General features: G+C 43.4%; 1 protein-coding gene across 1 annotated transcript; it reads left to right on the top strand.

Moving 5' to 3' along the window:
• Window positions 1-7,388: 7,388 nt before the first annotated feature.
• On the top strand, window positions 7,389-11,949 carry KCTD12 (potassium channel tetramerization domain containing 12). Its single transcript, XM_054056290.1, has one exon. It carries the CDS (start codon window positions 7,564-7,566, stop codon window positions 8,515-8,517), a length of 954 nt encoding a protein of 317 aa, XP_053912265.1. The 5' UTR covers window positions 7,389-7,563; the 3' UTR covers window positions 8,518-11,949.
• The last annotated feature ends 2,455 nt before the right edge of the window (window positions 11,950-14,404 follow it).

Genomic DNA, 14,404 nt, shown 5'->3' with positions numbered 1-14,404 from the left:
TGTGAATAGGAAGTCCAGCATTTTGTTCTGGCATGACTTGCACAGCTGAGATATGCTGCCTGCACAAGCTAGGAGTATCTAATTACAGCCTTCACTCACAGATGTCTCCACTGGCATGAACCCTAGTTAGAGTCATCAGTGACATATACTTTGGTGATATCCTAATAGAATGGCTATTTTCCAGGATGCCTGGAGCAGCTAAGAGCTTCTGGACCTGCATCCTCCATGTAGGAGGGTCTGTGCTCTGAGGCCAAGTAAGGAGAAACAAGTCTGAGTATCCCAACAACAAAGCATGTCTCTTTATGTGCATATAATTGTTTTGCATCTTCCAGGTGGGTGAACACAGAGCCTCTAATGAGACTTCATTAATTTCATTTCAGTCTCTGTAAAGAGGTGATGAATTATAGTGGACAGACACTTAACTGTGGAGCCCAGCAGAAAGCTGGAACCACCTCTACCGTAACTAAAGCATCCTTCAGGACTGATACACTGGGGCAACAAGCAAGAAGGGTACTGTCAAACACTGTACTAATGTTATCAAGTCATTCATCCCTTGACAGTTAATATCACACATTAGTATACACTGGCTACGAATCAAGCAGGGTTTGACACCAATATGGTCAACTTTGCCACTGAGGATACAAGCTTAAGTCTCAGTAGAGAAAGAAACTAGTGCAAGCATACTTTTCTTACGTAGTCAAGAAAGGTAGCTAAAGTAGTAAAAAATCAGTTGGCAGCTTGTCTATCTTAGTGCTACTGTGGGCTTTCACCTAATGGCTTTCACCCACTTCATGCTTTTATAGATGCTATAAGCATCCCTCGTAAGGATTGAGATATTTCTTCTATTAAACATAACAGGAATTTTTTTCAACAGAAAAAGATGTTATGAGAACAAAGCAGAACATTCAATCTCCAATTCTGTCAAAATGAACGATTGCATTTAATTTGTTTACTTCAATCTAAATTAAAGAGTTAACATTGGTTAAGCACAGCTTGCATTGGTACACAGTGGCAAAAAGCAAAAGCAAATGCATTAATTACTGTTCATGGACCAAAGGTATGAGTTTAAAAAGTGCTAGATTAGTGAATAGTATACCTCCAATAATCACATCTCAAGTGAGTGCGTAAGTTTGAAACACACAATCACCAGTGTAATCATTATAATATATTTTACCTTTGAAGAATCACTGTTGAAAAAAATAATTATATCAATACATTTTGAATTTTCAAAACACAATTTAAGTAAAAGGTACAAGCAAGACCTGTAAATTTTGAAAAATTCATTAAAAAGCATTTTCTCTTGGATGGAGTTCCTGCCAAGAAATGATTAGCAGCTTTTTGATTAGCTTCTCACAGGAATGGACTTAAGGACAATTCCTAACTTGGTCCTCTGTAAACCAATTCTTTTATCTTTTGATCATAGCTCTCTCAAAAAAAATATCCTTTTCCCCCACTAAAGCCTATTCTGAAGCCTAGGAGTAGAGGATGTTTTTGATATCCCAATTAACTAGACAATGAGTTACATTTTCCCTATTAGAACAAGCTCTTTTGCTGAATTCTCGTACTGTCAAATTCTACGATACGGCGTAAAGCTGTTGATCCGTGTTGATGGTTAATGTAGAAGATCGATGTAGTTTCCGCTCACGTTTGCAAAAGTCTGGTTCTTTCTGTTGTTGCTGTGGTAGAAGCTGGATCAGAATACTGTTTATTCACAGTCAGGGAAATAGCCAAGGGAAGATTTAAAGATGTGAATGAAATGTATCCCAGAGATACGGATGATTAATTTCAGAAAGCCAAGGCTCACTAAAAGAACTCTGATGTAAAACTGCTCCATAAGGGTTATAAGTAATTCAGCACAGAAGAAAAAAACTCATGTTGTGTATGTAAAATACTACACCACCACATATTATAAAATGACATAGCTGTCCTCTGCTTTTTTTGGTATCAGATAGAACCGTAACTTGCAGATAACTAACTGAAGCAGGGAAACAGAGAATCAAACATCATATTTTCCTAGCTATCAGCTCAAAAGAAGTAACTGGGAGTAATTCTATGTTTGGCATAAGGTACATAGCCTCTTTTTCTTGTGCCCTCCAAATTCAGTGATGCTAAATAGGTGGGGAAGGTGTTGCCTTGAATGCTTTTCTTTACTGGGGCAGAAAGAACATGCAATTCACCACGACATTGAGAGGGTACCGTTTTTCTTCCAATTTTTTACAATGGTGCTTGAAGGGCATTAATACAGCTCTGAACTTCACTAATTGCTCACTTGATTATGCTTCTTTGCCATACTCTACAGCTCTGTATTGGCCAAGGACATGGACTACACAGCTAACGGGTGTCCTCGCTCCTTCCTTCTTCCCCAGATTCTGGAGAGTATAACCCTCACAGAATTATTCAGAGTAATGTCTGTATCACACTGGCAGAAGAAAAAATGCTTGAGTACTTATTGACCTCCTGAGGTCCCTTCTAACCTGAATTATTCTGTGATGCTTCAACAGCTTTCAAGCTGGAACACATGTATTTTCATACCAGCTGGACTTCTGAGAACATGCAATTCCAGCTGAACATATTTAACTGTGTATGCAAACACACAGACAAAACGATCCCTATGAACAGATATTACCAGATATAATTTCACAGATAAACTCTTTACAATTCACTTGAAATATGGAAACCTATGAATTCGTGTATCTGTGTTCTCCAGCTGTATACAGTATGTGAGACTGAGTTTGCAGAGAGAGAACTCTTCTTGGGATTTGAGTTCTTCTATCTTTGGGTGGAATAATGCCCAATTCAAGTCTTTGGCAACATTATTTGGTATCACTTGAGTATGATGCTGAGCCTGATAATTTCACCCTGATCAATGATTCAGAAATGGGAAAAGTTTCATCTAGCAGCAATCCATTGACTACCAAAGTCAAACTTAAGGAACTGTACACACTTTAGAGAGAATATAAATTCCCAACTCTTAGGCAATAAGCTCTGATATAGGACTAATCATACTCTTTTTCCTGCACCCTCTAAGCAAGACTGCGAAGTTTAAATGAGTGCTCAGTTTAGACCTCTAACTCCTTTTGCTGGTTTTATGCAGGAAGCAGAATATTCACTGAATGCAGTATTAAAAATTCAAACAACTCTGTCATATCTAATTAGGCATTTTCTAAGCAATATTATATCATTTCACACAATACAGACTGAAAGAAGAAATAATAAACACTAACCACCACTTCTCTCACAACGTTGAATATACTAATATAATAGCTTGCATCTGCTTTTTGTGACTGGAAGGGTTTAGTTTTCTCCTTACTATGTATCATGTTGACAATACTTCGGAGCGTCTTTGCATTTCTTAATTGCAATGTGAGTTTACTCCCACTAGATGTTACCCTTCCTCCATGGTTTGTGAAGGAAACCATCCTCCTTGGATAAACCTGGACCTCCCTGGTGCACCACCCAAAATGCAAAACAGAGGTTCATTCTTCATCCCATCATAATGGAAACATCTTTCTAAACACTGATACAACAAATGAGACCCCCTGTCCCTCAACCAAACACCCCAAACCCAGTATAAACTTCTCAAAATATTAAAAGAAGAAAAGCTGTTGGATCCCATCAGATTGAGACAGCATACACCCTACAGGAAGCTAGTTCTGTCATCTGAAGTTGGTATTGCTCAGAAATGTCACAATACTGCACAAAGAAATTCCACTATGCATTTATTGTCATAAAGCCTAGCCTGTCCATTAGAACACATTTAATATTCGATGCCCTTTATGGGGGAGTGTATGCCTTACAGGGTATTCTGTGGCAGCCTTGAAAGTTACATGTACTGATATTTCACTGTCTCCCACACAAAATAAGAATAAAACATGAAGATTATGACTGCCTTACACAACCCGGTGACTGACACATAAGTAAAAACAGCTAGTATATTTACCTGTTGTAATATCCCCAGATCAAGTCCAGTTGTAATCACTGAAGACAAACACATAAAAATGAAAAGAGATAGGAAATTAAGAAACTAGTTGAATATTCTGTGAAAAGAGAAAAAAAATCTGTCAAAGAAAGAAGCTACAATAACCAAAGCCTTGCAGTCAGGCAAAGTATCCTTGCTTGAATAAAGCAGCAGTGAGCTGCACAGAGAAGGTAATTCTTCTAAATACAGTTTGCTTCAAAACAGATATTTCAGTGCTGGGCATGTTTTTATGCCTAGAAAATGACAGCTATCTCAGAGACAAACACGGAAAGCTGGGTCTTTGCCCAGGACTGCATGAGCAGTATTTTCCCAAGAGAAGGCTCCTCCTTCTCTTTTTTGAAGGGGAGTCAGGGGTCAGCTTGCACATTGGCACATAGGATGTTGCAGTGGGACAGACTGGTTTGTACCCCTAAAGACAGACCCAGGACAGTGGCCTAAATAAGGTGCTTGTTATAGCTCTTTGTCCCTCTCCTCCTTTACTCCCCTCCACTCCCCATGCCCCCCAAGGTGCATTGCTTTGGACATTATATGGTGTTGCACTGGAGCATGGTGGGTCCCTCTCATTTGCCCTCTCGCTAGATGACAGGCAGGTGGAGGTAAAGCTCTGGAGAGACCATGTCTGAAGGAGCAGCCTAACTTACTCCTCTATGAAGTTTTTGAAAACATGAGCTGCAAGATCCATTAAGCTCAGGTCTTATGATCTCTTGTCTCAAAACTAAAAGAGCTCAAAGCAAATAAAAAGCTCAAATCTAAATATGTTAGTGCTATTTTTATTAACCTACATTAATACTCACCTAATGCCAGAGAAATTAAGTTTAATTAAGAGATGAACTAAAGATCCCATTTTTTTTTTTTTTTTATGCCAGCATTTATAAGACTCACCTGCTGGTAGGTACAAAATCTTCCACTGCAAACTCTGCTATGAATAAGTGCCTGCACGAGCACTATATGATCTCATCTTCTGGGTGCACAGTTTAATCACAGTGCTCTCAATAGAGGGCCCACACTAGGGAAGCAGGGTTTAAAATACAAATCTGTGGGAGGCTCTCAAGGTGGCTTCTTGCTAAGTATGGCCAGGAGCAGAGTGACGTGGGGTAGATGCCACATTAAGAGACTGAAAAGCACCAGTAACTCCATGAGGTTATCACCAGCAGACCACCACATGAAAATTTCATGTGCTTTTAATCTAGTGAATTGACTCTAAAATAGTGCAAGGGAAGAAAACGAAGACTCTTCACGTTATTTTCCCTTTTATTCTATAGTGACAAACTCAGATATTTAGATGAGTAGCAAATCAACTTAATTCAGGGTTATTTTATGTTTCTCTTATCTTCCAGAACTGTTTTAACCTCTGTCCTACCCTCAAAAAAAAAAAAAAAAAAAAAAGAGAGAGAAAGAAGCCCCTTGTTGCAAAATGTCAGCAAAACATCAGATTAACCTACTTTGCCATTTTCCTCCCACAAATGAAACTACTTGGTGGTCAAAGTCCTGGCAGCTGATTTTTCCAGACCGAAAAAGTACTGTGCCTCATATTTGGTACTCAGCTCTTAGTCCTGCTCAAATTAAAGCTCTGTGCATTCCAAATGCCCGGTGTCCTGAGCCAATCCCATCTTCTTCCTTAGACCACAACATCTCTCTGTCAGCTTTCCCTCAGCAAATCATTCCTCTTTGTCATCTATTTCCCTTTCAAAACTTCTCTTTCTCAACTCCCCCTCTTCTTCCCCTTCTTCCTTTTCTTCTTCCTCTTCTTCTTTTGGGCAAACTTAGTTTGTTTCTTGAGAACTGACTTTCCTTCCTCTCCCATATCTCATTTTTTTTGAAGGATTTCATATCCCCCTGCCTCTGTATCTTTTCATCTCTACCTCACGGACCAGCGCCCTAGGGAATTTGCAGCAAGGTAGCCCAGAGAGGGCTTCTTTCACCCCCACTGAAGGAAGGCATTGACCATTGCTTTTATACTCCTCAGACCTTCCTACCCTTGAATTCTGGGGTTGTTCTGTGCAGGGACAGGATATATATGGACTCGATGATCCTTGTGGGTCCCTTTCAACTCAGGACATTCTATAATTCTATGATTCTCCAGGAAGATACGCACTTAAACTCCCAGAAGAGAGCAACCAAGTACCTCGAGGCAGCATCACTGTAACTTTCAAAGTGACAGAGAAATGCAGATGAAATTCAAGCGAAAGCCTGAAACATAATTTAAAAGCTCTCTGTCAACGCATGTTAAATAGGTGCTTATGTTTCATGCAGATCTTGATGTACCTAATTAATCCAAATTAAAATTGAGCTGCAAGGGCACCCTGTTACACACATATCCATGCAGACACAAGGAGACAGGGTCTCAGGGTAAAGCATGGCGATGAAGGAGATGCAGACCTCGCAGTTTTCTCTAAGCATATTCGTTTTAATCAGCACGGCATACAGGACTCAAATTGAGAAAATAACACTGGCTTCTCTCATTCAGGCAGATCTTTATACAGCTCCCCGAACTAGAGAGACAAACAGGATGTTTTTGTTTTTGTCTGTTCCACACTCTTGTGACTGTTTTCAGTCATACCTCTAATCCACTTATTCCCAGGTGGTTTTTTTTCCAGCCTTGCCTTCTCATACATTCAAGACTCGTTATTCTGTGTGTCTAGTCCAGAACACCTGGTCTTTTTAATAATGTTTAAAGCTTGGTACCAGCTTCATACTTTATCTTAGTCCCAATTAATCTTCCATATACTTGGCGTCGCTCCCACAGTAAAGTCCTGCTTGACGGGTGGCCGGAGGGTTCCCCACCGGTTCTGGGGTCTCCCTCGCCGCCAGCCCCTTCCCCCGTCCCGTGGGAGCCGAGCCCCGAAGGGGCGCTCAGGGATGCGGATTGGTGGGAGGTTTTCCATGGGATCCCTAAGGAAGTTAAAACCCCCGCGTAGAGATAATATCTCGCAAGCCCAGAGCCAGGCAGGGGACTCGGGCGAGGCAAGTGCGGGCAGCACCGCACCTTCACGCTTTCCTCTGTGACGGGACCCTGATCCAGTGGGACGTCTCTGCCCGTGGCAGTGGGCTTGAACTGGATGATCTGTGAGGTCCCTTCCAACCTAAACCATTCTACGATAAGGCGACAGGAGGGAGGGGACAGGAGGGTTAACTTGTCGGGGATCTCGCTTGGCGAGAGTTTGGACAAGATAAGCAGGGGGACAGCACGGCTCCTTCGGCTGCGGAAAGGAGGAGAAGCCGGGGAGGGGCGCGGGAAAGAGGGAGGCTCCCCCGGCGCAGGTTTGGCGCGCCCGTCCCCGCGGAGAGCAGCGCAGCGGGCGGGGACAGAAGCCGAAGGAGGGGACGGGGCGCCGAGGGACCCTGCGTCAGCGCGGGGCTGTCCCCTCCCCGTGCGCTCGGCTCTGCCTCCCGCAGCCTCCCACGCCCCCCGAGGAGCGGCCGCGCTACATAAACACGGCGCCGCCGGGGCTCGGCGCTCGCAGCCCCGAGGAGGCGCCCGGGCGGCAGCGGCCACTGACGGGGCGGGGGGGCTCCGGCGGGCGAGGGCTGGAGGAGGAGGAGGAAGAGGTGGAGGAGGAGGAAGGCAGCGGGGTCGCTCCGGTATGGCCCTGGCGGATAGCGCCCGCGGGATGCCGAACGGCGGCGGCGTGCCGGGGGCGGCGGGGAGCGCGGCGGGCGGCTGGTCGTCCTTCCCGGAGATCGTGGAGCTGAACGTGGGCGGGCAGGTGTACGTGACGCGGCGCTGCACCGTGGTCTCGGTGCGGGACTCGCTGCTCTGGCGCATGTTCTCGCAGCAGCAGCCCAGCGAGCTGCCCCGGGACAGCAAGGGGCGCTTCTTCCTCGACCGCGACGGCTTCCTTTTCCGATACATCCTGGACTACCTGCGGGACCTGCAGCTGGTGCTGCCCGAGCACTTCCCCGAGCGCAGCCGCCTCCAGCGGGAAGCCGAGTACTTCCAGCTGCCCGACCTGGCCCGGCGCTTGGCTCAGGCTCGGGCCGCCCGCCCCGCCGCCCTGCCCCGCGACGGCTCCGTCTGCGCCGAGGACCCGCCGCTCCTCGGCTACCTGGAGGCCGAGCCGGCGGAAGGCGGAGGGGCGGCCGCCTGCGCCCCGTCGCCCACGGGTAGCCGCAGCCCCTCGGGGGCTCCGCTGCTGACGCCCTCGCAGTCGCTGGACGGGGCGGGCGGGCGGCGCTCGGGCTACATCACCATCGGCTACCGGGGCTCCTACACCATCGGCAGGGAGGCACAGGCCGACGCCAAGTTCCGCCGCGTGGCTCGCATCACCGTCTGCGGCAAGACGGCGCTGGCCAAGGAGGTCTTCGGGGAGACGCTGAACGAGAGCCGCGACCCCGACCGCCCCCCGGAGCGCTACACGGCCCGCTACTACCTCAAGTTCAACTTCCTGGAGCAAGCCTTCGACCGGCTCTCCGAGGCGGGGTTCCGCATGGCGGCCTGCTCGTCCACCGGCACCTGCGCCTTCGCCCCCGAGCAGGGCGGTCCCGCCGATGACAAGATCTGGACCAGCTACACCGAGTATGTCTTCTGCCGGGACTGAGCATCCTCCCGGCACGGGGGAGCGCGGTGGCCCCTGCGCGCCCTCACGGTCGCCTCCTCGCCCGGAGGACGAAGGGCGTGGAGGGTCCCCCCGAAGCTCTCCTCACCCCGCTGCCTGTCTCCACGCCCCAGCGCAGCCCCCACACCTCCTGCATGGACCTCCTGGCGGCCGTGGGAGCAGGAGGTCACCGTGCCGTGCCTCGGCTGCCGTGTCCCCGCTTGGCCGCCGCGTCCCTGCTCAGCCACTCTGTCCTAGCTCACACGGTCCTCCCCGCCCATGCCCCCCAGTAGCTGTGTTGGTAGCGAGGAAGGAGAAGGGTCGTGGGAGTAGGCAAATACCTGCCCATGAAAGGCGTGAGTGTATGCCCAGCCTCTGCTGTTCTCCATGCACAGGAGCAGAGGGATAGTTAGTCTCTGTCAGGGTGGAGTGTTTTAAAAACCACTCGTTTAGGGGCAGAGGAACATTACAGTTGCTTTTCGGCGACTTGTGATGAAGGTGGCATGACAAAGGGATGGCTTTTCTCATCCCCTTGCCCTTAGATGAGATTTTACCTTGTGGGACGGATCGTTAATGGTCTGTTTTAGCCTGTCTGTGAGGGACCATCCCGTGGAAGTGATGCCTGCCTCTGAAGGGTCGGCACTTCAGCTTGTTCTTCATCTGTAGAGATGAGTAATTTTGCAGGAGGCACGTGTGCAGCTCTTGATGATGGGTTGCATCCATCTTCCTTTTCTGCTCACTGTCCCTCTCTTCTCTGCTCCCTGTCTCTTTCCCCTCTCCAAGCTGTTAAAATGGACCAGGACCTGCACAGCAGGCTTGTAAGTCTGATGTGAAAGGACAGGTTTACTGGATAACTAACCACTTGAACTATAAAGTGTCCTCAGAGACACACGCTTATCCTCTTGAGAGGTAAAGCGAAAATGCTTTGAAAAATTAAAGTGCTTGTGAACTGTAGCTTTCATGGGTAGTGTGAAGTCCTTATATTTCTCTTTTAAGTTCCTGTCTGCAATATGCAGAGAAATTTCAGTGCATTTTTCCTTAGACCCTCAAAAAGATGGGGGGGAGTTGAAGCCGGACTTGCCAGAGCGAAGGTAGTGCTGGCTTCCTGGAAAGGTGAAATCATGTACGTTGAATTAATGCAGATGTACATTATAAGTGTGATCGAGAGCACCCTGCTTATTTAAGTTTTGTCATGTTTGTGCTATAAAAATTTGGAGCCAACAGAACTGATGGTGAAACTACTTTTTAAAGGACCAGTTGCTGAGTTTTCATGATGGTACTATCAGGACAATGACAGTGCTGAGGAATTTAAGTACCTTTTTAGAAAGGATTAAGGGCATCCTCATGAAAAAGAATGAAGCCAACTTTCTTCAGGGGAAATTGCCCTTTCTGAAAATGAAGCCGTGTTTGCTTTGTGCCATCTAACAGTATTTCTTTCCCAGGGGAGGCAGCCATACCTTGCACTGGAACAGAAAATCTGAGCAGCAGGTTTTAGAGTAGGGAAGAGTAAGCAGCTCTTTCTAATAAATTCCTGAAGACTGGGGTATGAAATCACTTTGCTTTAAAACCTAAACTTGATTTTAAAATCTGTGTTGACCGTTCGGACCCTGATGGAAAAATATCCGAAAGATATTCAAACTGTTGAAGAATTTAGCGGCGCTTATTAAAGGCTTGAAGTTACGTTTTTAAAATTCTGGAATAATAAATTGTTCTAACCCCAAATTTGGAGATACTGCTAGCACTTGTATTCTAACCAAAGAATTTTACCATAGAGTTTTATTTTTAAAACTTTAATTGCTTTGAAATGAGCTATAGCTACACACATAATGAGTTGAGTTTCAGTGCTCAGCCTCTGTATTCACCACTTGGTCTTTCATTAGGTGCATGCACAACCAGATAAACCTGAAAATGATTTGCATAATCATAACTTTTTTTTTATATTAGCAAAATTGTTTATCAATGTGATTAAATTGAAGGTGTGCATATGACAACGCTGGGTACTATCCAGTTGTAGATAGTTGTATAATGGAATATTTTTGAAAGGAGAGAAATGAATTCCTGCCAAATTATTGTAGGTGAGCAATAAGACAGAGTGAGAGGCCAGTACCGCTGAAGATGGAACAAAATCTGTTTGTCCTATGCCTTACTCTGAGATGATTTCTTTGTGCTTAACTTATTTATACCACAAGTGAAAGGACATTGATCACAGCTACTAAGTCTTTACAATGTCGTTCTCAAGAATAATGACCGTCTTTTTCTAGTTTCTGTTAAGTAATCCCGAGGTATGTTTTTTAAGATTTTGTATAAAATCAGTTTTCAGTAAAGTGTTCAAATTTGCTCTAGATAGCTTTCTTTTTTTAAGATTTTGGTAGCTTACTATATCCATCATAGGAGCTATGGGTAGGAGCAGTTTTAAATTGAACTTGTGATTTAGTGTACATAGATATACAGCATAAAAACATTTTACATGGATCATTTAGTTTTTTAATCATTTCAGCGCTACAGAATTTCATAATATATCTAGCTGAGTATTTGCATATTACACTGTGTACATAGTATGGTAATGTTTTACTGGTTTCCTATACCTGTTTCTATGGAAAAACTGAATACAAACATCAGCTTGTAGAACTGAAATTGATTACATATTTGCTTGAATGTGCATCATAACTAAACTTCCAGGTGGCTGAATGCATCTCTAAAACAAAGATTGCCTGTATTTTAATCAATGATTTGGCTGTCGATTTGCTGGCAGATGACCCAGAAATTTGCATATTTTAACTTGAAATGGGTGTAATAAAAACATAAACTGATGATTTTTTAATCTTTGTGTTTGTGCTGAAAACTCTTAAGTGTTGTTAGTATTAGGAAATGGGGCCCTTCATTTACTAATTGATTACATTTAGGATTAAAATGACAGTGCCATAAATGTAACAGTCATTTGATGGTTTTACACAGAAGATGAAATTCTACTTAAAAGTTATTTAGTAATTTCTGTAAAATTTTTAAAAGATAAAGTACCCGAGGCAAAGTCCCTGAGTTTTACTGCTCTCTTCTATCGATAAACACAATGACTCTGCTAACTTGCTGACATGCAGAAAGTAAACAGTCTAAAGGCACAATCCTGGATCCCTGTGTACATTTTGTAGCTGTTGTTGTTTGCAGTTCGTGTACTTATGGATAAATTTTGTAGTATTTACAAGTGCTATTAAAAAATAAAGGCAGTCTTTCTTTTAATTAGAAGTTAAGGCACTGGTCTTTTCAGTGATGCATATCATGAGGGGTGACTGCAGATGTTTGATAGGATGTTTATATTTTTATACATGTAGATAACGAGCCACTGATTCATTCTTATCTTCACATGTATAGGGTTGAAAATAAAGATCCTCCTAGGAAAACGTTGCATACCAAATTAAATTCTTGTTCTTTAAATATTTACACAGTTGTGTGGTTTATGCTGTCCTTTTTGTTCTTGGTAAAGGTGGTATTAGCTTCGCTTTCTTTTCCACAGTATCATATTCATAACTTCAGTGAAGACTCCTAACTAATATGTAAAGCAGAAACATCAAATAAAGACTATTATGTGATAAGGATTTGTAGTAGCACTCGTGGCAAGATAAACAGAAATGTATAATGCTCAGGCTGCATGCTTTCAAGTGCCACAGAGAATTTTTGTAGTACCGGTCAATAGAAGTCAGTCCTCAGGAAATCATAGCGATTAAACAGCTTAATTTGAATAACACAGAATAATTGTTAAAATAAAATGTTGACTTTGTTTTTTTCTTTTTGGTTGGTGAAGCGAGAGAATAGTAACATTGTATATAGTGCTCATTTAGTGAAAGAAACATTAATACCTAAGAAAATAAATGATACGACATAAATGCATATAGAAATTCTGTTAAGGAAGAGAAGGGTGATCTTACTAGCTACCCTGTGATCTCTAGTGAACTATTATAAATCTAACAGTAAAATCTCTGTGTGTGAAGCACTTATATATTTAATCTTTCTTGGGTAGCATGATTATAATACAAAGGAACCAGCTGAGGGAAGTTTAATCAGCTGTTTTATTTGACAGCTCAATAGTATTTGAGAGCTTTGTTATTGTGGATCAATATAAGAAAGGAGGCTGTTCCATGAGCAACAAAACTTTGAGCCTGTATTTCTGCAGGCTTAGGTCTCATTTCCTTTACTTCCTTTTCAATTACTCTGCTCATCCCCATTCTTTTTATTTTACTTCTGCTGAGTAAAAGATGGCAGGTTCTTTGGCAGACTCATCTTCTATTATGCTGAAGGTTATGGCCGAATTCTACCTTTATCCCTCAGTGAACCACAGATTTTTTTTTTTTTCCTCTCCCTTTTCATTACCCAACCAGCAGTATTCATGGAATTTGTAAGCAAGTAGCATCTGTGAGTTTTTTAGTTCTTTTGATTGTGCTGGAAATCACCCATGAGTTCAGAAGTTGTTAAAGGGGACAGATGTTCATCCAAACAGACAACACGTGTGTATGACCCTTTTTTCCTTAGGAAACATGACTAACAGCAAATTACTGTAATTAATCCCTGGCAATGCCTATATAAAAACCTTTTGTCAAGGGAGAACACAGTAGTCCAAGTGTACTGAGACCCTATAGACGAGGAGTCAAGCAGTCACACTTAACTTTTGTAACACTCACAATTAGCCAAAGGAACGGGTGGGCTAGAATGGCTTAAAAATGTTTCCAGCCTCCAAAGTTCTGCATTGGTTCCAAGTGTAACTCAAACAGCTTTGAGCCTAGTTACAACAGCCCTTCTTGGCTGCTTGTCTTAAACCAGTCTGTTGGTGCCTTAGCTGGAGAAAATTTCTGCTATGAACATAAGGATTTTCGGACCCCTCCTGCCCTTTTGGCCTGCAGAAATGGATCAAAAAGTGCAGGAAAGTGTTTTCCGAAGGCTACATTTGACAGGTGGCCCAGAGAAGTTGTAGATACTCCATCCCTGGAGGTGTTCAAGACCAGGTTAGATGAGGCTTTGAGCAACCTGATCCAGCGGAAGGTGTCCCTGCCCATGGCAGGGGGAAGGAACTGGATGATCTTTAAGGTCCATTCCAACCCAAACTATTCTATGATTCTATGATCTTCAGCATAGTCAGTAATGAAAAATTAATGGAAAAATGTTATTTATTTAGCCAATACTAGCATTCAGTTTTATCTTTTTATGAAACTGAATGCTGATGTTTTTTCATTAAAGTGAGTTGCATGTGGTTTTCCCCTTGCAGTGAACTGTACTAGATGTGAGTCTGCTGCTAAACAAAACCATATCTAATTGCTGAAGTATTAATATTGCCATTGCAAGTAGTCTGCTGGAAATAAGCAGCACAACTGCTGAGACAGTCAAAACCACAGTCAGTCAAATTATCACATTTCTTCCCTGTTCCACTCTCCAATATGTTCAAGCTGGAATAAAATTAAGCTCTGTTGTACATTTTTTGCCCTAAAAGTTATTTAGCACATACTAAGGAATATTTGATACTTCTATCGAAAGCTGTTGGCAACAGTGAGCCACGATTTTGAAGAAGATCGATTTCCTTGTGAGGCAGTTAGAGCTAGGAGAAATCTCTGCACCAAGTGGGAGCAGCTTCATGCAGTTTTTGGGAAATTTCTTGGTGTCACGAGAAATTAAAGACATTATTCTGCCTCATCCAACAGTAAATTCACACTATGCTCCTATTTTGCAACCCAAACCCCCCTGAAAAATTATCCTTAATATGATTTATTTGTTCTAGGTCTTATTTGATATCATCTTGATGGAAGAAATCCTTTTCTTCCTCAAAAACACTCAGTGATTAGCTGCTGGGAAATGGCAATGTGAGCAGTATACCTTGCTTAGGGAGATGGACAGATGTTGGTTAATATTT

This window comes from Cuculus canorus, chromosome 1 (assembly GCF_017976375.1).
Source record: "Cuculus canorus isolate bCucCan1 chromosome 1, bCucCan1.pri, whole genome shotgun sequence".
Classification (NCBI taxonomy): Eukaryota; Metazoa; Chordata; class Aves; order Cuculiformes; family Cuculidae; genus Cuculus; species Cuculus canorus.
This window is presented reverse-complemented; position numbering and strand designations above follow the sequence as displayed.